This window comes from Aethalodelphis obliquidens, unplaced genomic scaffold (assembly GCF_003676395.1).
Source record: "Aethalodelphis obliquidens isolate GAN/ISIS:26980383/991018 unplaced genomic scaffold, ASM367639v1 scaffold31, whole genome shotgun sequence".
NCBI classification, from domain to species: Eukaryota; Metazoa; Chordata; class Mammalia; order Artiodactyla; family Delphinidae; genus Aethalodelphis; species Aethalodelphis obliquidens.
The window spans coordinates 18,912,795-18,940,314 of NW_020837975.1; the positions used below are offsets into that span (position 1 = coordinate 18,912,795).

Below are 27,520 nucleotides of genomic sequence, written 5' to 3' on the forward strand. Positions count from 1 at the left end.
TACATATATGGATTACATCCTCTGGTGTTCAAGTCAATGTAAAACTAAATTAAAGAATGGGACTAGTCAGATTTTTTTTTAGGCATTGTTTAATTCTTAAAATAGAAAGTAAATAGGTTTATAAGAAATCTTTCAAATAAATATCACAATTTTAAAAAATAATACCTTTGTCTAGAGTTTCTGACAAAGTATTGAGCATACGTTATAGAGAGTTTTTAAGGATTTTTTTTAATTTTTAAAATTAAAGTGAAACTCTACATACACATTTATAGCATAACAACATTCTTATAAGTCAGGTGCTTGAATGTAAAGCTTTCAGGAAAGCACATATTAGGTGCTGAATAATTTGAAGACGTGGCTTCTTTGATCATTAGTGAAAGAATAGTTTAGAAAGCTAAAACAAAAACAGGATGTTACATAGATTGTTGCTTCTTTTCCAAACACTTCTCAATATCATCAAGCACTTGAACGGCAGCCTTTGGAATTCGAGTCCCAGGACCAAATACCTTGGAAACACCAACTTTAAACAGAAATTCATAATCCTGTTGAAAGAATTTAATTAGTAGGACAATATTTCTAATTTCAAGAAAATGAAACAAAAGGACAATGAATGCTGTCCTTTCTTCTTTATCCCCAACGCCCCAAACTTTCTCATCCGGTACACTCTTGGCATTTGGGGCTGAAAACTTCTTCCTTGCTTGGAACTGCCACTAGCACCACCGTTAGTACTCCAAGACATTAAAAGAACAAAAGACATCCTGCCCATTTTCCAAACACCCCAGTGTGTTGTTTGTGGTGGGAAGCTGTATGGTCCACCAATTGAGAACTTCTGAGCCCTAAACCATAATTTTCTCTCACCTAAATTTTTACTACTTGCCATTATTTGTGTTAAATTTAGCAACACATTATAGCTTTAAATTTACAAGGCTATTTATTTCCTCCAAGGTAATTTTGTCTACAGCTAGTTAATGGTGTAGTACTTTGAATTCGGCTTCATGATGGAATTAGGTTTTCTAGAAATGAAAATTAACTCATTTAAAAAAATTCTCTGTTGTTGCTGCTGCTGTTTATTAGTTTTACACAAAGTTTGAGTGAAAAGATTCCCAGGGCACAAATACTGCTCCAGGCTTTGGATTGTTTTAACATCAGAATATTTGTATTAGGATGAGCTGTAAAGCCCTGATCCTCACCCACTAGGATGATCATACTTCCAGGACATTCTGGTTTGTGCTTATTGCTGCAACAGCTTTTTTGTTTTTTTTCCCATGAGTCTTTTTTTTTTAAATTATTGAGGTATAATTGACACATAATATTAGTTTCAGGTATACAACTTAATGATTCAATATGTGTATATACTGCAAGATGATCACCACAGTAGGTCTAGTTAATTATCTGTCACCCTAGTTACACAATTTTTTGTGTGTGCACTTGTGAGTTTTGTGTGTGCACTTGTGAGTGCAACGTGTGAGTTGTGAGTTTAAGATTTATACTTAAAACTCTGTAACACACTGAGCTCTTGGTAACTCTCTTAGTTACTTAGTACTATGTCCTTAGTCCTTAGTCTCTAAGGTACTACTTACTTACTTACATACTACTCTCTTAGTAACCTTCAAATATGCAGTACGGTACTATTAACTATGGTCACCATGCTGTACACATATTCCTAGGACTTATTTATTTTATAATTGACAGTTTGTACCTTTTGGCCCCCTTCACCCATTTCACCCACCCTCTACCACTGCCTCTGGCAAACCACCAATCTGTTCTTCTCCATATAAGTAAGATCATGTGGTATTTGTTGTTTCTCTGTCTGACTTATTTCACTTAGCATAATGCCCTCATGATCCACCCATGTTGTCGTATATGGCAAGATTTCATTTTTTTTTATGGCTGAATAATATTCTTCTGTGTGTGTGTGTGTGTGTGTGTGTGTGTGTGTGTATCACATTTTCTTTATCCATTCATCCACTGATGGACGCTTAGGTTATTTCCATGTCTTGGTTATTGTAAATAATGCTGCTATGAACGTGGGGGTGCATATACCTTTCAAGTCACTGTTTTTGTTTTCTTCAGATAAATATCCAGTATTGGAATTGCTGGATCATATGTACTTCTATTTTTAACTTTTTGAAAAGTCTCTATATTGTTTTCCATACTGGCTGCACCAATTTACATTCCTACCAACAGTGCACAAGGGTTCCCTTTTCTACACATCCTTGACGATGCTTGTTATTTCTTATCTTCTTGATGATAGCCATTCTAATAGATATGATGTGATACCGCATGGTTTTGATTTGCACTTCCTTGATAATTAATGATGTTGAGCATCTTTTCATGCACCTGTCGACATCTGTCTATTTAGATCCTCTGTCCATTTTTTAATTGGATTATTTTTGCAGCATCCTTTTTAGTAGTACTCATTTTCATTCTTAAAAGTGATCACATTGGATGATTAATTACATGGTCATGCTAATTATCCCCCAGCTACTTCTTTTCTATCTCTATTATTTCCTTATAATATTCTTGTAATACCATAATTCTGCAATGGCACTTAACATGTGTTATCGCTATAAGCTCCACAATGGCAATGGCTCAATCATTTTGATTAACCGCCATATATTAGTGCTTTCTAATCTAAAATCTAAGAGACTTTCAGTTGAATAATAGCAACACTTTATATATTTACTGGAAACAAATAATGAGAAAAATGCATGGGTGTTAACTGATATATAATTATATTATAAAGGATACCCATGTTAACACACAAGTGTGTCATTATAGAATATGATCCTTAGTCTTTAAACTCATGGGGAAAAAAGTATGGCAAACACCTACAGATATTCTAGGTAATTTAAATATCCAGAGACTTATACAAAATATATTTCTTGAAAATGTCAGCTCACTTATATACCAGGCCTGCATTTCTTCTCAATTCATATTTCAATGCCAGTATTTTGTGCTGCCTAATTATTTTGGTTCTTAAATTTTAATATCATGCCCAAGAGCTTAGGGATTATAGACTCTAAAACTGCAATATAGATAGAAGTGTTCCACAGACAGACAGCAGTAAAGACTAAAAGCCCTTTATATTCCCAAGTACTAAACTATATTTATGAAGATAAGAGCAAATGTGCTAACAAAAGCAGTTTTGTGTTGACTGTAACACATTAAGTATTGTGTTGTTAGAGAGAATAAGTAATACGTAGCTTGGTCACCAGCCCCACATTGTCACCAATCTCACAACCTCATACATATGTGTATTTTCTCATTTCCTAAGTAGTATATTCATTATTTTATATTCTGAGTTGTAATGGAGGGAAAACAATTGTAGACATGGGCACAAGGTCACATGTCATTGACAGATTCCTGCTATATAGTGGTGAGGCCTTTATAGTATGTATGAATCATTTACTTAGGAGCAGTTTCATGTAAAGTTCTTGTAACTCAATACTTTTTCCATTCTTAGTAAAAGAAGAAAATTTGATATAATTAAAAATTAAATTGGAAATAGACCCAATTTATATCTTAACTATTTTAACTTATCAGGAAGGTGTCCCTGCCCCCTTAATAAATTAATTGACATTATTGTTACCTAGCATCCATTTCTCCTTTCCTAAGAGGATCTACCTTTTTGTTCAAGAATCCACCTCTGCCCCATTCAGCCAATAATTTTTAGGACAGGCTGACTCCATTTATATCTGAATTAGGTATTTTTGGCTCTAAGAAAACTATTCCCCAATCAAATTAGCTTCATGAAAAAGGGGCTCTTACAGGACAGTGTAATTTATACAGTGCTGAGTGAAGGCAACATTTAGGGATGGGAACAGGCAGGAAATGGACAAGGCAGTGACTCTAAAACAACAGAAGTAAGTGCTACCGACTGACTGACTAAAGGACTGGCTCCACTGCTAGGACAAGGGGTGCTCACTCTACCTCTAGGGAGGGGCTGATATAGTCACTGTGTGTTCACCATTTTTCGCTACTCCAGTTGTGAGATTTTATTACTTTTATCCTGTTCCTTCTCCGTCGTTGCTTATTGAATATAAAGAAGATAGATCTCTATCTAGGTGACGAGTTTGTAGGGAGGCAACTCTCTCATACAAGCATTATATATTATTAAATCAAATTATGCATATTGAATTATAATATAGTCTGAATAGAAAACAACATGGACCACTTTTATAGAATTTACTTAGTAAATGACCTAGGAAATGATCTGGCTCTAAATCTGCAACAAATTTTTAGAGAAAGTATATAGAAAATTAAAGGACTATGAATAAGCTACTCAGATTTCCCATTATGGTACTAGAAAATGTAGGAGATGAACAATACCTGTGGTGGTATCACCCCCCCACACATGACGAGAATATCTGGCCGTCCAAGGGCGTTGAGTTCCTTGATGAGCTCAGGAACTAGGGTCTTATGCCCAGCAGCGAGTGTGCTCACACCCACAGCATGAACATCTGCATCCACAGCCTGCTGGGCCACTTCCCGGGGAGTCTGAACAATTCAAGAGTAAAGAGACAAATCATTATTTATTCCGAAAAGTGTTTCTAAAGTGTTACACTACTTCAATCAACATTCTAAGATTTTCCTCATTAAAAATCTTGAAGTGAATATAACTTCATATTTCATCATCAAATACCAACTCATCCAATTATTATAATAAACACCAGGGCTATATCTGCTTCTAGCACTATAAACTATCAATTAGATTTAAGTTACATCAAAATATAATTCCTCCCAAAATGTTCAAGATAAAGTAGGAATATAGGCAAAGTATATATTATCTCTTCATTATAATTTTTAAAAAATACATCTGTTGTCTTCACTATCAACATTTACTGAGAGGCAACATGGGATAGGATTTATAAAGAAGTAAAAGACTGAACATAAAATGCAACATGAAAAAGTGAGCCTTAGGTTTTAAAATAGAATGGGAAAGAACAAGATGGTGGGCTAGGAAGCTCCAGGACCTCATTCTCCCATGGATACACAGAATTAACAGTAATATATGGAGCAAAATAAGGTGAGAACTATAGAAACTAGTTAAGGGGCTACAGCACCCAGGAAAGTGCATAAACAAGAGAAAGGATGGTGCCAAGGAGGGCATGCCTCTCATTTATTAACTGATTTAACCATTGGGATATAGAAGCATAAAGGATGTTTTCAAACATTCTATTATGAATTGAATTACCAAAGATCATATCTGCTCTGTAATGAGTCCGTGACATTGCTTTGATACTGTACACATATATTTAAATCATTTCATATAAAAAGTAACTACAAGTTTCTTATTGTAAATGTAATGTAAATTGAGACAACTGGGAAGGATAAGGCCACCTGAGAAACCACTGCACAATTATAAGCACTAAAAATACTATCAAAATCTGTGAATTTTCTGAGTTGGCACGATTTTAAGGCTCATAATTTTAGCGCAGAATCAAAAGATTTTATACTCAGTAATGGATCCACATTCAAGAAGATCTCTAGGTAAGTCATACAACATATTGGTAAAACCTTGAGTCTGTGAAGAATATTAACACACAAAATTAAAACCTTTAAAAATGTGCATATTCCTGCTATTGATTTCTTAGAAGTAAGACATTTAATTTAAGCATGATTTGTTATTCATATCATACATGCTACCAAAATTGATTAGATTAAAATTCCATTTAGGGACTTCCCTGGTGGCACAGTGGTTAAGAATCTGCCTGCCAATGCAGAGGACACGGGTTCGAGCCCTGGTCCGGGAAGATCTCACATGCCGAGGAACAGCTAAGCCTGTACGCCACAACTACTGAGCTTGAGCTCTACAGCCCAAGATCTACAACTACTGAGCCCGCATGCCACAGCTACTGAAGCCCGCGCATCTAGAGCCCGTGCTCTGCAACAAGAGAAGCCACTGCAGTGAGAAGCTTGTACACCGCAACGAAGAGTAGCCCCCGCTCGCTGCAACTAGAGAAGCCTGCGTGCAGCAACAAAGACCCAAAGTAGCCATAAATAAATAAATAAATAAGTAAATTTATATTAAAAATTCCATTTAAACAATTCAGTTCCATGCCTTATGTTTATATAAATTAAACTGTATTTTAAATGATCAAATGTTGCAATTTTAAAAACATCAAATCTAATTTTAATTAAATCAGTCATCAGAGAACTGCATGATTGTACCTTCAGCCACAGATAAGTTTTTTTTTTAATGATGTAGAATTATGGTTAACAAAGTTGGTGGTACTAAAAGACAAATTATATTTTTGCAGATGGTATATAATGGGGAAATGAACTTTTGGTTATTTGAGAAATTCCTTTAGATGCCAATGTTCCTTTAGATAACACTTTTTAAAAATTCTTTTATTTTATGAAAAATTATTTCCCAAAAGCTAACCACTAAATATTGAAAATGCATTATATTTGATCACTATTTAAAACAAACAAACTAAAGCAAAAGGACAGCAAAATGTAAGTAAAAAAGAAGAATGGGAAAGTATTCAACTTAGAGGAAGACTGAAAGCAATCTAAATACAGTGTATACTATTTGTTTAATCTGAAACATATTTGAGATTCTTAACAAAACCCACCTTAAATGCCTAAGACTCTAAACACATTTACATATTTATCTACCAACACAGTTCAGGACATATCTCCAGAAGTCTGTGCTAACTCTTTATAGTAACAATTTCTTCTAGCCTCTCTAGAGTAATATTTTAAAATCCCAAATGGGAAAACTCTTATGGGAGACTATAAAGGCTGGGCCTCTTCAGGAAGATTTACTTCTTTCCTGGTGAAAATGCAATGAATACTCTTTTAGTCTTCATTCCAGTTGACCTATCCACAGTATGTAGCAATAGTACTTGAAACTCCTCCCAACAGTTTTCAATACCTGAAAAAGAGGACCAATATCCACATCAAAACCAAGATCAGCAAATCCTGTAGCAATAACTTTTGCTCCTCTGTCATGTCCATCTTGTCCCATTTTTGCCACAAGAAGACGAGGTCTACGACCTTCACATTCCATGAATTTCTGAACCCTAAGGAACATTTTAAAATACAACAGTTATATATTAATTGCCCAAAGGTAAGATATAAGACTCTAATTTATTTGCAGTAAATCTTTCAAGTTTACTTAAAACATCTAATCTGTCTACTCATATTTTGTTAATATCTCTGTTTCACATTAAGAACTCCATTAAAGCCTGAGTATGTTTACCATCTCCCCCCTTAGAAAAAAATTTGAAAGATGGCACAGACTGTAAGCCTGTAACACTGAGAACATCACAGTGAAGCACGATAAGGAAATAACAACTTTACAACTTAAGACAGTCCCCAGAGTACAATATTCAGAAATAGTTAAATATAAACTAAAAAATGCCTTCAGAAGTATTTGTACATATACGTGACTCATTAGCTGTTTGAACTGTCCATATCTCACTTACCCTTCACAAGTGTGAATTCCCCCAAGGTGACCTCAATGCGGTATCTTAATGTATAATCAAAATACTTGCTTGCTTAAATCAATAAATTTACACCTCAGATGAAAAAGCATGAAGAAACAAATTTATTTTTGTTAAAAGAAAAAAAAATGTTCCATTTTGATGACTTTCACCTTGGCTGTTTTGATATTTATTTCATATATGAGTAGTGACATAATATTTTTCATGGAAAATTTATTACAGTGGTTGAGAAAACTAATCATCAGGAAGCTACTACTCACACTTCAGAAGCATGATCAATTTATATTAATTCATATTTCCAAATCATGTTTGACAGTTATTTACTGTCAGCCCAGTGATGAGTGATTTTAATTTTTGCATAGATGGCAACCAAATATTTACTTTCAAATAGGAAAAGTAAGATTTTATAATTATTTGAGCAATTAAACAATGTAAATAAAACTTAAGAAAATATGAAAATGTACCATCGTAAGGAGATTGAAATCTAAGTACCTGGAGGATATGAAGCAATATCAATGTTAGTTAAACAAACATTTGCTTGAAATGAGAAACTCCTAAAGGGGACTGTGGTGAAAGTTCAAAATATTATTTTAGTAAAGCTACAGATTAAGAGGAAAGTACAAGTCAAATATTTTCCAGTGGTATATGAAAAAATTAAGCCCACCGTAGATTCATGGGGATTGTGTTAACAGAAAAGATGACATTCTGGTTTAAGAAATCTCATATATTACCTCTTGATAGCAAATGATATCTCTTTACTTTCTCCAAATTCCTGGCGATAGGCTCCACTCACCATACGATCACTAGCTTTATGCTCACCAAATACCTTTTTCATGGCATCTGTGATTTCTCCAACTGTACATCTAAAATATTAAATGGAAGTTCTGTTAACATCATTATTTGGGATAAAAATATTTAACTTAACATTCAATATAGTTAGACATATTTTCTTACCTAAGTCAAAAATAGGCTGTCAAAAATCTAAATCTGAATGCTTTCTATTGCATTCATGATAGGATCTTTCCTCAGAATACTTATGAAAAAAAATGATTCTGAATGCCTTTACTGTAAAATGACTGAATGACCTAAAAACTACTAATAGACAAGCATCTAAAGGTTACTGAATAATTCACTGCTTAACAATACAAATGGGCAAAGACCAAAATTCCTACTGATATTTTTTGATAAAAAGTAAATCTTTTAGCATATTCCATTTGGTTATTAATTCATTCAACACGTCTTGAGTGCCTAATATGGGCCAAGCACTGCTAAGTGCTAGAGATACAGTGATAAATAAGACCAAAAAAAAAAGTACCCACTCCTGCAGAATTTATCATCTAGTTAGGGAATACAGATAATGCACTAACAAACAAATAAATTAATAAGATAATTTCATATGGTAATAAGTACTATAAAGACACTAAAATAGGCAAAATGGAATGAGGTGTTTGGGAAAAATGTTTTCGGGATATTGAAGATATGAAGATACAGCTTCTGAACTAAGACCTAAATGATGAGAAAGAGACATACAAGGGAACTTAAGAGGGAAAAGTGTTTGAAAAGGAAATGCTAAATGCAGAGGCTCTGAGAAGTAGGAAAACATGTTTTATGTTCTAAAAATAGAAAGAAGGACATTGGTACACAGCATAACAAAGAAGTAGGATAAGACAAGGTCAGAGAGGTAGGCAAGGATCATATCCAGCAGTCTTGCAGGCCATGGTTAAGATTAGGTTTTAATTTAAAAGGACTGGGAGACCACTGAAGGATTTTAAGCAGGGAAGTCATCTTATTTCTTTTAAGAAATTAAAAAAAAAAAAAAAAAAGGAAATTAAAACTGAAAAACAAACAAAAAAACAACCGATATACTATTCACTCCATCCCTTAAGCACTTGAAACAACTTAAAAGTCCATTATATTAAGCAATAAACAAGAAAAGCAAAAATAATTTACTTTTTGACATTATCGTATATTGGGAGAAAAGTTTTTGTGTCACTTGCTTTTATGCATGTTCTGTAAGGTAAAGCACTGACTGCCTTTATGCTGGACTATCTTTTCAGAGATGTCTACATAGTACACAGCCTTGGAAGACAGAGATACTGTCCAGCTTGGACAAAGGGCGGGTTTGCTTACTGTCCAACATAATAATGTCTCCCTATCCTTGAAAGTACATCAAACTTCAACCTGTAAATCAGTGACACAGGTTTATTATAATAGCTCCAAATGTCCTGAGCCACAGGGAAATACACGAATATTAATACACTTCATTCAAAATGTATTAATGTTTTAAATGCACAGATGTTGAAGAAAAACAAGATTTTTTTTTTTTTTTGGTTTCCAATATTTTCTTTTAGGCTCACATGGTTTATAGAATCAGCCTTTTATTTAAGTACACCCTGAAAAACTAAACTGGTCAACTTTTAGGATTTGGAAATCTCCAAACTTACATATCCTTACCTTGCACGAGCTGCATCTACTGCAAGAGCGAGAATATTCCCATCTCCACTGGCAGCACATGCAGTCAGGGCAGTGAGACACTGCTCAGCCAAAGCTTGATCCCTGCTGGATTTGACCTTACAGAAAAGGGTAAGGAAAGGGGCCATACATGTGATTAGAGAATAAAACAGAGATCAGATTATACTCTTATTTATATCATATGCAAATTGTTCCATAATCCTAACTTTAAAAACAAAAGAAAAAAATAGAAGAGAATAATGTTTCCTAGCATTGATATTCATTACATTTATTCACTCCCTCAACATTTAAGGACTTCCTAAAATAATACTAAATTCTGTATAACACTGATAATTCAGAAACAAGCAGGGCAATAATAAATAATAGTGCTGACCCTCCCAAGTAGTACATGCTACTTAATAGATTACAACTTAGGGAATATTTCAGTTATATTTTAAGTTTCCATTAGCTAATTAATAGTCTATTGGTAATAATACGTATGTATATTGCTATTCTACTTAAAAATAATCCCGAGAGAAAAAGAGAGACAGAGACAATGAGAAATACTGCAAAAGAGAGAGAAAGACAATGAAAAGTGTAGTCAAAAACATTTTCCCTTGGGTCTTAGCTTTACTCTGCTCTGCCAACAACCTGCCTAAACAAAGTTACCTAAAATCCAATTTTTTACAAGTTTTCACCACCTGTAAAAAAGTCTAAAATACGATACTGCCTAAGATGCCACTAAAATTATATCATATCTATAAGCAGAGGTGGGTTAGAAAATTTATATTAAAGGCAAGGAGGAACCCAAACCCATTATCATTATTGAATTTCTCACTCTTACCCAAAATAAGGTAGATCATCATTTATGGTAAGTGGATGCCCTCAAGCTGTGTGTTTAAGAGAGTTTAAGTACAAGAGAGGAAAAAAGCAGTTTTCCAAATATAATAAATATTGAGACTTTTGTGACCACTGGAAATATAATGCTACATCCTAAATAGGACCCTTTAAAAAATGACAAAAATGTGGGAGAGGAGTCATTATCTCCTGAATGAGGGTGAAAAAGGAAACAATATCATTAAACATCTGTCATTAACTCTAACAGAAAAAACAAATGGAAGTTGAAAGTTACACATACAGTGTAACTGGACAAAGTCTACTGGATTCTTAAAGAACATGTGAACTGAGGGGAAAAAGGTCCTATCTTAAACAATCATAGGGAAAGTTAACAGAAAAAACCATTAAGAAATTTCAACTTTCCTGCCTTAGAAATAGCAGTAATTACTAAAGCCAGAGATTAAGAGACCAAAGTAGCTTCATACAATAGAAATATATAGGTTACAGCAGTAAGAATTAATATGTTTTATCTATTTTAGTATTTTATATACTTTGGTTCATCTCAGTGAGAAACTGGAAATTAAAACAGTTCTCTAGTTTCAATCTAAATATCTTTCATTCTAAACTGTATCTTACTAAAGCACTATTCAAATATATTTGAATTTTTTTTTTAATTGAAAGCAAATGATTCTTTCATAGTAGTATCAGGAACATGGAAATAAATTACAGTGAGAAGACCTGGGTTCAAATATGGACTCTGAACTTAATTTTGTTTTTAACTTTGAGTGAGTTATATAATCATCTAAGCCTTACTTCAAATGTGTAAATTATAGAAGGCATTGTTATTATGGTGTGGTTTTTAATAAGAATGTATATGTTTCACAGAGGCAGATATCATGATTAAAAACATGAGTGTTTGGTGTCAACAGACTTAGAGATTTGAGTCTTGGATGCTTAATTATTTATCCTGGGCAAGTTTCTCCATCTCCCTTTAGTTTTCTTACCTTTAAAATGCTGGGAAATAATACACACTTCATATGGTGGTTCTAACAATGCAGCAGGACAGCATGAGGGCTTGGACAGTGCCCAGCACACAGAAAATGTTCAAAATATGATAGCTGTTATTACCTTCTTAAGTTTTTCAATCTGCTTGTTACGCACTGAAGTATTATCAATTGCCAGAACATCCACAGATTCTTCTTTTTCCAACTGGTACTTATTTACTCCAACAATTACTTCAGAACCTGTTAATCTCCCAGAGGAAAATAATATGTAGATTCTATTCACAAATAACTGTCTAACAGTAATGCTCTGATCACCACACATATTTTCCTTATAAGTTTGATATTTTTAAGTAGTATTCTTACTCTTAATGAAATTTCAATATAGATCAGTGAATACCAATATGGAATGGGGATAGGAGGGGAAAAGACAGGTATATATCAGAATCTCTGTAAGGGAGGGCTTTGATTATTCACCCAAACTATATGCTTTCCCAGAGTTTCTGATAAACTCTCTTCTAACACTACAAAATTAAAACTGTAGTAGCAGCTACCAACTAAGATTTATAAGGTAGAAGGCAAACATGCAATGGCTTTTGTAATATTTTCTTGAATCCTCTTACAGCCAATCACTTTTAAACAAAAAATACCTTTAAAATCTATACGTGATAAACCAGAATTACAAATTATACTTCCTTAACACTATAAATATATTTTGCCTCAAGCTACCAGATTATTACTCTAGCTAAAGACATCCCACCAAGAAAAGAGGTATATCCTACCTCAGGATATACCTCTTTTCTTATTTTCTTCATAAAACTTACCATAATCCGTAATTATTTTGTCTATTTACTTGTTTACTTGTTCATTTTCTCTCTCTCTCTTACCAAAAAGTAAGCTCTATGGGTGTAGAGACCATGTCTGTCCCATTCACAGTTGTATGCCCAGACATAACACAGTGTCTCAAATACTAAAGACTAAAAAAGTATTGGCTGATTGAATGAATAAATAAATGAACAGTCCAATGCAGAGCACAATGACCAATAATAATGTCATCTTCAAAATGGTAGAGATATCTACCCACATATATACACATAATAAATGGGCAAACCTCCACACATACTTTGTACATATGTTTGCTTATGTGCATCCAGGCATGCAAAAATACAAACACAGAGATAGATACATATAGATTCATGAGAAACATTTTATCCAAGTTTCATTTTTCTATAATTTTTGTTTTACTAACTTTATATGTTATCTTCAAACAGAAATTAATATTTCTTTATTTTTAAAATAGAATTTACATCATATTATTTATTTTTGGCTGTGTTGGGCCTTCGTTTCTGCGCGAGGGCTTTCTCTAGTTGCAGCAAGCGGGGTCCACTCCTCATCGCGGTGTGCAGGCCTCTCACTGCTGCGGCCTCTCCCGGCGCGAACCACAAGCTCCAGATGCGCAGGCTCAGCAACTGTGGCTCACGGGCCCAGTTGCTCCGCGGCATGTGGGATCCTCCCAAACCAGGGCTCGAACCTGCATCCCCTGCACTGGCAGGCAGACTCTCAATCACTGCGCCACCAGGGAAGCCCCAATATTTCTTTTTAAATACTGGATTTCACATATAAACTTTTCTACTTTATCTTACCAGAATCTATTCTAGCTTGTCTTCGGGCAGCACATTCTTCGATTCGAAGTTTAGGTATTCCCTCTGCTACAGCTTTGGCCATTCCACCCATCTCTTCAATTTCATTAATGAGCTAACAAGGAAAAACAGATTAATAAAACTAGAAGAGAAGATGAAAATATTTTAATAAACAATACAAATGTGTTATGTTATATAATTACTAATGTTAATAAAATTATAAACTATTTTAGTGGTAAATTTAATGTTTCATAAGAAAAGAAATAACAACAGAGCATTAATTAGAAATTCTGCAGAGTTAATGATGCTGTATTATATATTTGGAAGTTGCTAAGAGATAGATCTTAAAAGTTCTCATCACAAGAAAAAATACCTGTAACTGTGTGTAGTAATGGATGTTAACTAAACTTATTCTGATAATCCTTTCACAATATATACATATATTAAATCCTTACATTGTACACAAACTAATACAATGTTAATATGCCAATTATATGAATAAGAAAAAAGATATTCTGTGCTTAAAATTATTTAAAAAGACAACAGATAAACTAAAAAAGTATATTTTGGAAAACACAAAAATCTCTCGCTCAGGTCTTAGAAGCCAACTAAAGATAACACTAATTCTGTAATTTTTATTTTTAATTACATAAATAAAGTTATCATGGTTACATAAATACTCTAAAAAGTATATTTCAAAATGCCATTTTATTTTTTGATTTGAGCAGCAGAGTAATGATATAACTCTAGCATTACTGACATCAAGAAATACCTAAATCTTCAATCACAGCCTCATATATACATGAGACAGTGGAAAATGGATGGTGGAATGGAATACGATTTTGTAGATAGGAGCAAGGTCAAACTGGCTTTCTGCTGATGGATTCAAGAAAGAAGAACCTGTACTGGATTCAACAGAAGCCAAGAATCTTCTAAGAAGCTAAAAAAGAAGGGGACTACTTGAGAATTTGCAACTACCTCTCTCCCATTCTGTCAGGAAAACCAAAATTTACTGAACTAGAGAAGCAATGGACTATGAAACATCAAGTACAGGGAGAGGCAAGGATAAGATGTTTTCTGAAACAAAAACCTACATTCTGAATGATAAGATTGCAAACAAAAAGGCACACAGAGGAAACAGTGACAATACAGGATATAAAAGAAAACTTCAAAAAATATAATGATCCTCAGAAAAAGAAGAAGAGATTCTGTAATAATGAAACAACTAGTATGAATGCAAGAGGAAAAATTAGAAAACAAAAATGAGCTCTCAGAAATTAAAAATACGATATATAAATTTTAAAGTATTTAAGTAGAAAGACAAAGGTGATGACTCTCCAAAAAACCAGAACAAAAACTCAAAGATGCATTATAGAACAGATAAAAAATGTCAGAAATCATTTAAGGAGGTCCTTTCCTGATAACTATAAGTTCTAAAAAGAGAAATCAAAGGAAAATGAGTGGAGAGAAATTATCAAAGAAATAATACACGACAAATTTCCCAGAGCTATGAGAACATGAAAAAGGGACCATGTGAAAAATGTCCACCAAAGGGGACAGTGCAGGAAAAAATAGACACACCAAGGTACATCAACACAAAAATAAAGAAGAGATCCTGAAACTTTCAGAAAGAGACATCCTGAGTGAGAATAGCATCAGATTTCTCAACAGAAATATTGAAAGCTAGAATAAAAAGTAGGTGAATGCTTACAAATTTGCTTACAAACTCCCAAATGAAAAATTTCAAACCCAGACTATCAATTAAATATGAAAGTAGAATAAAGACATTTTCAAACATCCAAAGTTTCAACTAATTTATCTCCCATGCACCATTTTTAGGAGGTGCCCATAAGACGTGCTTCAAAATAACGAGGGATAATCAACAAAGAGGATTCAGGACATAGATTCAACATAGCAGAGGTGAAAAGGATTCTGACAATAATGACAAAGGGAAGGTCAAGGACAACAACGGTCTAGAGAGAAACCAGTCTAAGTCAAATGAGAATATAGAGGACTTCAGGAAGGATTTACATTGAGATATAATTATATTGGTAATATGGGACAAAGGAAAGAAGGGACAAGATCCAGCTAAAATACAAAGCTACCATACTAGCAAAGCAGTAGATAAGGTCTAAAATTGATTGAATTAGAACAAAGAGTATATACATGTAATTTTAAAACATGGAGACAAAAACACACAAAAAGACGTAGCTGACTCAAGGAAGCAGGAAAACAAGCAAGTGGAGGAGAAAGAACTGCTTTTTTGTTATAGTCTTTTAACGTTAGTTGTCTTTTTAACTCTTTGAAATAAAATACTTTAATACAAATACAAATGTATTTTTAAATTAAGTTTCAGTTTTAAATACTATAAAGTCAAATCTAAAATTCCCTTTTCTCTGAAACACTTTATAAATCTTGATATAAATCTATAAATGATTTGATTTATAAATCAAAAATCTATAAATCTTTATAAATCTGTAAATCTTATAAACAAAGTTTCAAAGAGGAGAAACTGACCTTCAAGGCAGCGTCATAAACATCATTTGTGAGAGATTCCATCATATATGAACCTCCCCAAGGATCAGCCACTTTAGGAATCCCAGATTCTTCTTGAATAATGATTTGCGTGTTCCTGGCAATTCGAGCACTTTTCACAGTTGGCAAACCCAGGGCTTCATCAAAAGAATTTGTGTGCAAAGACTGAGTCCCTCCAAACACTGCTGCCATTGCTTCTACTGTGGTACGAATGATGTTATTGTAAGGATCCTAAAACATTTAGTAAAAGGCAAAAAATCAAAACAAAACAAGGCAACAATTGATATATATTGCAGCCGTAAAAGATGACAATGATTAAGCAGTGGCTGATGCATACTTTCTTTGCCAAAGTCTGTATTAGTCTTCAGAATATCTAATAAATTTAGACAAATAAGTAAACAAACCAGATTTAGGATTAAGAGCCAAAGGATCTAGTCTGTGCTTAGGCACTAAAACATTGCCTCTTATAATCATCTGAAATATAAGTATTTGTTGTGCTTATTTTTGTATTGCCTAAATAGTCTTCTATAAGTGCATCATGAATGTATACTTTGTCTACGTAGATTATTAACATACTTCATTTCATAATTCACTATCTCCTAATTATTGTATACCTTGAAGTATCTACCTTAATGAGGTGCACAAAACTGACAATGATTTATTAATAAATGATTAATAAAACAGATGAACAATGGACTATAAGACAAGAAATATGACTTCTAGTTCATTCTGTTCCTAACTGTGATTTGGACAAGTCATTGGACCTTTCTGAACTTCAGCTTCCTTAGCTGTAAAAATGAGGAGGCTAAGTCAAAAACAATTACTAAAGTTCTTTCCAACTCTGAAATCTATTTTTCTCCATTTATAAGCACCTGAAATCATATTTAATATGGAGACTACTAGTTTTGATTTGTTTTAAATTTATAAAAGCAATGTAACTTTAAAGTTATAAATTATTTTAATGTATCAAAATAATTTAATATGTAAAGAAAATGCATGTTAAAAAAGATCACCACTGCATAATTTTTTAATGAAATGAAATTTAAATAGATTACTCAAGTGATAATAGTTTTTAAATTGTTTGTTTGCATGCATGCTTATTTAAACACAACTATAATTAAAAAATTGTATGTATAAAATCAAATTTTAATGAGGAAGTTTTGTGTTAAGAATTTTAACCATTAAAATTATTTAAGACAATATTACTTAAATTATAATTTGTACTTCTTCCTCATCATCACATTTTTTTACTTTTAAGAAAGTAAAATACACAGCCCTGCATGTAAGCTAAGATTTAAATGATTTTATATTGTTAACCAATAGAGGGGGCCAATTTTATTTATTTATTATAATTTGTGTAAAAACAAATATAAGTATGCACTATGCTTCAGAATAATTATGATTTTCAAATATTAGCAGATAAGTTCTTAAATCTGTTTCTTGACTATGCCAAGCTGCTTAGAAGAAAATATATGACTACTAAAATTCTACACTTTAAATGTTATACATACTTGCTCAGTAAGTGACCATCCTGAGGTCTGGCAATGTGCTCTTAGAAGAAGAGATTTAGAGTTTTTAGGCTTAAACATTTTCTCTATTAAGTGAGCCCAGAGTCTTCTCCCAGCTCTCATTTTTGCTATTTCCATATAAAAGTTCATCCCAATTCCCCAGAAGAAAGACAACCTAAAATAGTAAAGTCCAGAATTTGATTATAAAATGGAAATTAATTGTATCACATACACACATACATACACACAAAAAGCTCAGATTTTAATTTCAAGCTACTTAGTTTGAATTAAAATCAAAGCATATGTACTTCAGTAACCTTAAACCTGTAATAATAGATGACTTCTGTATTTTAAAATGGAAATATTAAAAGAACAAAAGCAAATCTGTCTTGAAAACCATATTTACATTTTAATATTATTTGTCAAATGTGCCGATTAATTGTGTTCTCTGAACAGCAGAGGCCAAAATTCCTCTAATTTACCAAGAAGTACAGTAAAATTTAATTCGGAATTTTAATTATAAACAGTATTGGCTTATTCCCTCTTTATCACTCAGATAAAACATTGCAAAAATCTGGTATATTTATATATACAAATTCATTTTTATCAAAATATTTTGCAGGCTTCCCTGGTGGCGCAGTGGTTGAGAGTCCGCCTGCCAATGCAGGGGACACGGGTTCGTGCCCCGTTCTGGGAAGATCCCACATGCTGTGGAGCGGCTAGGCTCGTGAGCCATGGCCGCTGTCCGGAGCCTGTGCTCCGCAACGGGAGAGGCCACAACAGTGAGAGGCCCGCGTACCGCAAAAAAAAAATATATATATATGTGTGTGTATATATATATATATATATATATACACACACATATATTTTGCTATACACTCATAAAATGGTCCTGTGAACTGTCTTAATGTTGAGGCAATATTTGAGTTTAATTTACTCACCTTGGTGCAAATTCATCAATTGTCAGGCCAGCTTGGAGTCCAGTTCTACAGTACTCCAACCCATCTGCTACAGTATAGGCCAGTTCCAGAATGGCATCAGCTCCTGCTTCCTGCATATGGTATCCACTAATTGAAATTGAATTAAATTTTGGCATATGTTATATAAAATAATAAAAAAATACAACTGTAAATAAAAATATAAGAAAGGTTCTATTAAATCTATCTTCTAAAAGACAATATTATTTTAAAATGATATTCGATTCAGATATACTAATTAGTTCATAATATTAACTGAAAAAATTTAATGTTTAGTTACATTCAATTCACTTTCCAATTAAAATGGCTGATCCAATGAACCACTGTAAGGACTGTACCTGTTTTATTTTTCTAGTGAAAAAGAATCACCAACCATCATTTAGCACCGAAAGTTAAACTCTGAAATTAGCTGGCTGAGGTTAGGAATGTAACCTTTGGCCCAAGAACTGAATGATGACATCTTTAATTCCAAACTCATGACTTGGACCTCATAAGAGGTCCTAAGACCTCAAACCTTTGGGAGAATCTGCTGAAGATGTATAAATTTAATTATTATTAACTAGTTATTAATTATCTTATTTGAATGAACTCATTGAATATGAATAAGTACACAGTGGGTAAAAAAAGAAAATGGTTCAGTGCTAGTACTATATATCAAAACAGGAAAAAATGCATGCCTTAAAAATCAAAGATTTCAGTTTGATTTACTGTCATTTAATGCTAAGGATAATTCAGACAGGTTCCTTCTACCACAACCACTAATCCACTATCCCCCTAAAATGTCACATTAGGTGGGGTATATATCACACAGAACCTGCAGAACCAAAAAACGATTATCCTTCCAAGAATTAACCAAAGATAAAATAATAAAAGCTAAATCAGACACTCATTACAGTTGGTTCAGAACATGGACTCAAGTCAGAGTGCTCAAATTCTAGTCATGTCACCTAACTAGCCAGAAGACTATAGGCAAGTTTCTCACCTTGTTATCCCTTGGTTTCCTAACCTATAAAATAGAGATAATAACTCTACCTTCCTCATGGAATTGTTGTAGGATTAAAAGAAACGATTCATCTAAACAACTTAGTACAGTATTATGCCCGTACACAGTAAGTCATCATAAAAAGTTAGCTGTTGCTAGTGTATGGTATGGATTATCTGTATTTTACATTTGCAAATATGTTATTTATAACTAACCAAGAGTTCTTGAAAAATGTTCGTCACAAAAGCAATAAGGGGATTGAATTACATGGAATTGAGAGACTACCTGAATATATTTGGAGTTACAAATGAGAAGGAAACAAACATGCGCTTCTCTACTGAGAGGAGTTTAATAGTAGAATTTTTTTTAAGAATAGTAGAAACACTGGGAACATTGGAATATTATTCAGCCTTTAAAAGGAAGTAAATTCTGGGCCTCCCTGGTGGTGCAGTGGTTAAGAATCCGCCTGCCAATGCAGGGGACACAGGTTCAAGCCCTGGTCCGGGAAGATCCCACTTGCTGCGGAGCAACTAAGCCCGTGAACCACAACTACCAAGCCTGCACTCTAGAGCCCACGAGCCACAACTACTGAAGCCTGTGTGCCTAGAGCCCGTGCTCAGCAACAAGAGAAGCCACTGCAATGAGAAGCCCATGCACCCCAACAAAGAGTAGACCCCGCTCACTGCAACTAGAGAAAGCCCGCGTACAGCAATGAAGACCCAACACAGCCAAAAATAAATAAATTAAATAAATTGTTTTAAAAAAGGAAGTAAATTCTGAAACAGGCTATAATATGGATGAAACAAGGGCATTACGCTAAGTGAAATAAGCCAGACACAAAAAGACAAATACTGTATGATTCCACTTATATGAGGTACTTATATGAGAGTAGTCGTATTCATAGAAACACAAGGTAGAATGGTGGTTGCCAGAGGCTGAAGGGGAGAATGGAAAGTTATTATTTAATAGGTACAGAGTTTCAGTTTTGCAAGATGTAAAGAATTCCGGAGATGGATGGTGGTGATGGTTGCACAACAATGTGAATGTACTTAAAGCCACTGAACTGTATACTTGGAAATGATTAAGATGGTAATTTTTATGCTATGTGTATTTTGTCACAATTAAATATTTTTTAGAGGAACAACATAAAAGTTTAGTTACTTCAAATAACATACTTGATCAATATCTGAAACTGGCACTTTTATCACTTATATAAAAGATTATATAAAGCAATTTTGAACTTGTAGATGACATTAGTGTTTCACAAGGTTAAATGCCCAAGTACGTAACAGCAGACTGGTACTATCCACTCCAATAGCCATTCTCTACTCTCCTCTTGTACCTGAACCATACATTCAGTGCCAAAGTGTTCTACATTTCCAATCTTACCTCTTTCTGTCAACTGAGATATAAGTGGAAGTTTGGTTTGTTCCTTCTGGAAGTTCACCTTTAATCAGAGGGGCTAGGTCCCTCTCCCCACACAAACACAGCCGGCCCACCTACTTCCTTAATCATGAGCTGGCACACAAACAATAGAGAAGCCAAATGAAAGGAGGCTGGAATCCTCACGACTGCGGTGTTTCCATACAACCAAGACCTTGAGTCTACCTTCCAACTTTTTTCAGTTGAAACAGAATTGACTCCTATTTAAAGCTACTGCTATTTGTGTATGTGTGTGTCATATACTGCTCAAATCAATCCTCCTGTGCATGTGTTCTTGAAATTGAAAAAGGTGAAAGGCATGTATTCTATACAATTCATGTGAGCAGATGGAATCTATGAAAAGCAATAAAATTGAAAAGTATAAAGTTTATCAAATGAGGAGAGCAGGCAATGCTAGCAAGAGTTCGGAGATAACAGCAATTACAAGAGGTAAAGAGATTAAAAAAAAGCTTTGATGATGAAGGAGAGATGTGCCCTTTGCTATGAAATAATGGTCTAATTTTAAGGTAGGTAAGAAGAGAGCATTGCCAGCAAAAAGTAAAGTGGGAATGATGGGGGAAAATATAAATGAATTACTCAGAGGAAATGAAGAAGCTTTATGTTTCCCTGTAGAAGGATTGCTGCTAATATAGGAATACTATAAGAACCTTATTTTCTCACTAATCTTGGGAAAATGAACCTAGTTCAGGGGTGAAATATAAGGGACCTCATTGTGGTTGCAGATATAAGTGTTATCTTCTAATCCAGTTTTTTGCAGAAATAAAGCTAATATTTTGACCCATCTGTCTGACACCAGTGTCTATTCACAACTGGATCTGAACTTTGGAGAGAAATAAAAGAAGTGTAAATTATGAGCCCTCCCTGATTCTAACAAATATCAGAGAATAAAAATTTTAATAAAGAAAATACAGTAAATATCTACTGCCCAGATTCCCACAGGTAATGACAGACCATAAAACTAGTACATTAAAGACCAAAAAATAAAAACAATACACACACATAAACACAAAACCCACACCCTGACTCTATACTACAACTATTACTCTGACTCAATTACCAAATTCAAATTAGGCTATGGCATTTTATAAAACTTCCTACATTCAAAGAACTACAGCAAAATCTATAATAACCACAAAGGATACCTTTGCTGTATATTGGAAGATGTCAGCAATAATTTTCATGGATGGTTCTGGAGGAAAAATGTAAGTATTTCTGACCATAAACTCCTTTAGTATATCATTTTGGATTGTACCAGTAAGTTTCTCTTTAGGTACACCTTGTTCTTCCCCAGTTACTATAAAAGTTGCAAGAACTGGAATAACTGCTCCATTCATGGTCATGGAAACTGACATTTTTTCTAAAGGAATTCCATTGAAAAGAATTTTGGTATCTTCCACAGTGTCAATAGCAACTCCAGCCATTCCAACATCACCACGAACTCGAGGGTTGTCTGAATCATAGCCACGATGAGTTGCCAGATCAAAAGCAACTGATAATCCCTGCTGACCGGCTAAATATATAAAGAAAAATAATGTAGGATTAGAGTCTGACATCAAAGTAAACTGATTTTCTTTAACACTACTTAGTGTTGATTCATCTCATCACATTATACTTTTATAATAAACATTTTTTATGCTCAAAACAAACTTAAATAAAATACTTTATTTCCTACTAAAAGTCTGCTGTTTCTCATGTGCTCAAATACACAAAGTGAATTCCAGACTTCACTATAATAAAGGATAGATGTAACCAAACATGTCATATATCTCATGTCCATCTCAAGATTTTTTTATCTTAACGATTTTTTAAAAATTTTTCATTCATTTCTGGCTGTGTTGGGTCTTCGTTGCTTCCCGTGGGCTTTCTCTAGTTGCCGCGAGAGGGGGCTACTCTTCGTTGCGGTGCACGGGCTTTTCATTGCGGTGGCTTCTCTAGTTGTGGAGCACAGGCTCTAGGCATATGGGCTTCAGTAGTTGTGGCATGCAGGCTCAGCAGTTGTGGCTCGCGGGCTCTAGAGTGCAGGCTCACTAGCTGTGGTGCACGGGCCTAGTTGTGCTCCGCGTGGTATGTGGGATCTTCCCAGACCAGGGCTTGAAGCCGTGTCCCCTGCAATGGCAGGTGGATTCTTAACCACTGTGCTACCAGTGAAGCCCTATCTTAACAATTTTTGATAGAAATATATTTAATCATGAAAAGATATGGCTGTTTGTATATAGTTAACATAATTTAGTATTTGTATGCTCACTTATTTATTTTTGTTCTTGTCTTGACCATTCAAATATTATGGGAAATAGAATTATGAAAACCACGCAAAAAACTAAAATTTGTACATGATCATTTGTTTATTCCTTTCTTGGGTCATCACTTAAAGCATTTTCCCCTCCAATTCCTATCCTGATGGTTTTAACTAAAAGCTTCTCAAAGGCAAAGCCAAGGTCTCTTTTCTTCATACAGCTTCACTTCACCTAATTCCTTTTACACAATGTGCATGTAAGTATTGTTTACTTTCAAGAATTTAGCACTTTATTCTGGGTCATCTATCTTTTTGACCATGGAAGTTGAAAAACATTCACTTTTTTTCAGAGTATAGCCTTAACTACAAAATTATAAAGTGACTATTACCTTTATAGAAATTAACCAGCCTCCCTTCAAAAAAACCAAGATGAGGAAGTGTATGTTTGACCATAAATATTACGTCTCACTAAAATCTCACCCTTAATATTGTCCTTATAGAACTTATTGCTCTCTTCCACAGTACTAAAACCAGCATACTGGCGGATGGTCCAGGGCCTAAAGGTGTACATGGTGGGATACGGCCCACGTGTGAATGGCTTTACTCCTGGAAGTTCTTCAGGTAAGTCCTTGGTATCCCTGCTGGAATACAGAGGCTTTATGGAGATCCCCTCTGGGGTGTGCCATATTAGTTCTTCCGGGTTTTTGCCTTTCAGCTGCTTTTTAGCCAGGGCAGCCCATTCTGGGTGAAGGGGTTGTTGCTGATGCAGAAGTCGCTGCCATATAAGCCTGGAGCCTGATGACTCTTTCAGCTGCTTCAGGTGATGAGGTGAAAGCAAAAAAAGCCGACTCTTAGCCGTCAGCATGATGGAGCATGGAAAACACCCAACAGGAACAAGAACTGACCTAGAAAAAGAAACACAGTGCATATGTATTTATAAGACAGCAGCAAAATAGGAGCTTTTGGTGAAAAGGGAAAAGAGAAAGAAAGGGTATATCAGTATGATTTCATCTCTTCTCCTCTGCTGCCCCCTCCACCTGATATTTTATAACTCTGGTCCCTCTTTTCCACAACTGCTATCATTGTTCTAGTTCTAGTCCTCTCCCTCAAGAGACTCTTAGTTGGTTTTACTGACCAGTCTTACCCCCTCTCATTCACTCCACACACTGACACCAATGAAAATATGATCATGTATCACACTTCTCGTAAAATTTTTCAAAGGCTCTGCATCACGTAGAGGATGGAGCGTTGCCTCCTAACTAACTTTTTCATTCAAAAGGTTTTTATTTAACACCTACTTTATGACAGGCAGTGTTGGACGCTGAAGAAAAAAGTGGTGAACGAAACAGGTATTCAAGGCCCCCATGACCTGATCCCTGCTTATCTCTCAGAATCACCTCTGCCTTTGATCTCTACACATTTTGTGTTCTAGAGATACTGGATTACCTACAGTTCCCTGCATACGTCAAAGTTCCGGGACATGCTCTTGCTCTTCCATCGACCTAGATACTCTTCTTTGGCTAAGGCATCACCTCCAGTATGCGGGGCTTTCTATGTGACAGGCACTCCTTAAGGACTTTATGTAGAGCAGTAATTTTAATCCTCGTAACACCACCAATAAATAGGTACTAATATTATCCCCATTTTACAGATGAGGAAGCTGAGGCACGGAAGACCTAGCATTTAAACCTAGGAAGCATTTAACTAATATACTCACAGCCAGTCCCTGAAACTACAAGCTCAGCTAAATGGCCTCTTCAGTAATCCATACCACAGAGCTCTGTTTCCCTCTTTATACATCTATCATCTCCCACACTACAATATATTAGAACGTTGTTTTTTTTATGTTCATATAAAATATTTCTTTATATATGTTTTATGTTTATACAAAACACACATATATAAAATTTCATATACCGTATATATTCTCCTCTATTCTATAAACTGATCCAACATCAGAGCTGTATATTCCTGATAATTAGCAGTCTTTTTCATCATTTTAGGTAACTAAGTCCGATTTCATCATTTTACAGATGTAGAAATTAAAGTCCAGAGAAATACAGAAATAAAGTGGCTTGATCAAAATTCCACACAGAAAAGCAGTAACTGTTCACCTGAGTTACTAAATCCTTGTCAGAGTCATATAGTCTCAATATGTAGAGCCTAGTATTTTAAAAGATTTTGAGTTGCAAATTTTATCAATATATTCATCATGCTATGCAGTAGATAAGGCAACAGCAAAGTGAGCCTAAAATTCTATTTTCCATACTATTTCTTACCTATCAATTTGGAGCTTAAAAGAAAATAAGAATACCCAACATTTGTTAGGGAGTTGTGAAACAAAAAGACAATCCACCGGTGGGAGTATTAACTGATTTAACTATTTCCAAAAGCAAATTGGCAATACGCACAAAAGGTCTCTGAAATGATTATGCCATTCCACTGAGGGCCATCAGTCCTGGGAAAGTTACTAGATAAAATACATGTTCCCTATAGTTTTACTTGTAGTAAAGAAAATGTAGAAACATCATCAATGTCTAACAATGAAGAAATAAGTGAATTACAGTATATATAAATTATAGAATTTTATATAGCTATTAAAATATGTTTAGGATATCAGCAAAACTAATCTTTGATGTCAGAAGTCAGAAGAGTGGTTACGTATGCTGACTAGGAGAGAAAGGGAGCAAGAAAGGAGCTTTGGGGTGATGGTCTTGATCTGAATTCCTATTATACAGATGTGTTGTTTGTGGAAATGCCTCAAATTTTACAATTATGATATGTGCACTTATCTGTAAGTATATTATACATAAGTTAAAATTTAAAATACGTTATGCACGTTTCTTAAAAAAGGAGATAGGCTCAAAAAGTATTAAGTGAAAGATAAAAAACTGTAAATGCAATGTGTTCAACTAGTTAAAAAAGTACATAGAACAAACTCGAAACAGAAATACAACAAAAACGATTCCTATTTTTTTTTAACTACAATGATTTTTATTCTATTAAATCCATGGGGTCCTTGTCATCCAAGTTCTTGTGAGCCATAAACTACAGGTACCAGCTTAAAATGTGGGTGAGAAAAATAATTAATTTATAACTGAACCATTAGGGTAGTAATGATATAAAAAGTAATCTGAAAACTGCCTGAGACCAGATTGCAGACAGATAATATCAAACTCATTTCACACAAAATACAGGTAGGGCTTTTCTAAACCTGGATAAATGACAGGAAAGAGCCTTATATTATATAAGCGACTTCCTAAAATTGCATGGCAAATTGGTAACGGTTGGAAATAGCCATCACTTTTAGATAAGAACACAACTTCTGCTGATGGCAACAGGATTTCTGCATTCTTCTCATATCCATCAAGAGAGGCTTCAGCATCCAAAGAAGCAACATGCAAAGCAAATATAATAAGTTATTGATGGTTAGAATGTATTAAAGAGCAACGATGAAGCAAGCCTGACCCCACACCCTCAAAAAATATGGGTAAAACACCTACATACAGCTCTGAATCAAATAACTTTCAAGTTTGTTTACATGTGGTTCCGCACTAATACTTCAAGAAAAGCTAGCTTGGAGAGGACAACATACAGCATGCCAATTAAATGTACTATTAGCGTAAATAAATCATTAACCATAAGAAAATACTGGGAGAAAATCACTGAATGATTTTAACTGTGACACACATACACAAACAGATTATTCAGAGTTTCGAGCTTATGAAGGATTGCTCTTTCAAGATAAAAATGAGAACAAGTTAGTAATTTACACTTTCATGTCAACTTAGACCTGTCTTTCCCCCTCACCCTCATCTGTACACAGAAAGACACTTCCACCCCCGCCACCTCTTACAAAAAACCCTCACAATCACCGCGGCCTAGACGGAAGGCAGCTGTGAAGCCAGCACATCTCTCTGAAATCTACAATCGCCCTCGGCCTAGAGAAACTTCGTAGTGCCTGAGGGGGCCAAGGAAGATGGCGACATGGCCTCTGGGACATTAAAGGCACCTTCTATCCTGTAGTACCTCCGGACTCCCCCTCGCTGAAAGAGAGCGGTCAGTGGAGAATCTAAACCTAAGAAGCAAGTAGAGGAGAGTGGGATCCCTTCCCAGTCGTAAAGTAAAGAAGGAGGAAGTTGGGAGGTTGGGAGGAGGGAAAGGACCGAGGCTCAGAGGACAGGTATGGGGGGAGAGAGGAGTCTGAAGAACGGAGGGATTTGAAAGGCTGACGTTCCTCAAGGTGCACGGTCTTACTCACGGGTCGGCCTATCTCGGACCGCGGATGCGGGAGAGAACGGCTGGACCTCGGCGCCCCCAGCCCTACAAGTTAAAGGTCCCCAAAGCTCGGCCTGCGACCAAGCAAACGCAAAGGCCAGCGGGACGGAACGGGGTCGTCGGCCGATACCGCTCTCTTTCCAGCCAATCTCATTGAACTCTCGCGGGAGCGCTCCCGATG

At 34.8% G+C, this 27,520-nt stretch overlaps 1 protein-coding gene across 3 annotated transcripts; it reads right to left on the bottom strand.

The window, feature by feature from the left end:
• Positions 1 to 207: 207 nt before the first annotated feature.
• Positions 208 to 27,466, bottom strand: MMUT (methylmalonyl-CoA mutase). 3 transcript variants are annotated; one of them, XM_027127461.1, is made up of 13 exons: positions 27,323 to 27,466; positions 23,542 to 23,966; positions 21,971 to 22,338; positions 18,368 to 18,525; positions 17,430 to 17,601; positions 15,901 to 16,149; positions 13,387 to 13,498; positions 11,871 to 11,986; positions 9,909 to 10,024; positions 8,186 to 8,317; positions 6,884 to 7,031; positions 4,333 to 4,500; positions 208 to 542 (listed from the first exon to the last, which is right to left on the bottom strand). In XM_027127461.1, exons 2-13 carry the CDS (start codon positions 23,924 to 23,926, stop codon positions 414 to 416), a joined length of 2,253 nt encoding a protein of 750 aa, XP_026983262.1. In that variant the 5' UTR covers positions 23,927 to 23,966; positions 27,323 to 27,466; the 3' UTR covers positions 208 to 413. The 3 variants fall into 3 exon arrangements, with proteins under 3 accessions (XP_026983262.1, XP_026983263.1, XP_026983264.1); XM_027127462.1 differs by having other exon boundaries at positions 27,319 to 27,444; XM_027127463.1 differs by lacking the exon at positions 27,323 to 27,466 and having other exon boundaries at positions 23,451 to 23,565.
• Positions 27,467 to 27,520: the final 54 nt, after the last annotated feature.

Coding starts and splice junctions, on each gene's coding strand:
- MMUT (XM_027127461.1), bottom strand. CDS start 23,926: ATGCTGACGGCTAAGAGTCGGCTTTTTTTGCTTTCACCTCATCACCTG. Junction 11,987..13,386: donor ACAAGCTAGAATAGATTCTG/GTAAGATAAAGT, acceptor GGAGATTAACAG/GTTCTGAAGTAATTGTTGGA. Junction 543..4,332: donor GGGGGGTGATACCACCACAG/GTATTGTTCATC, acceptor TTCTTTCAACAG/GATTATGAATTTCTGTTTAA.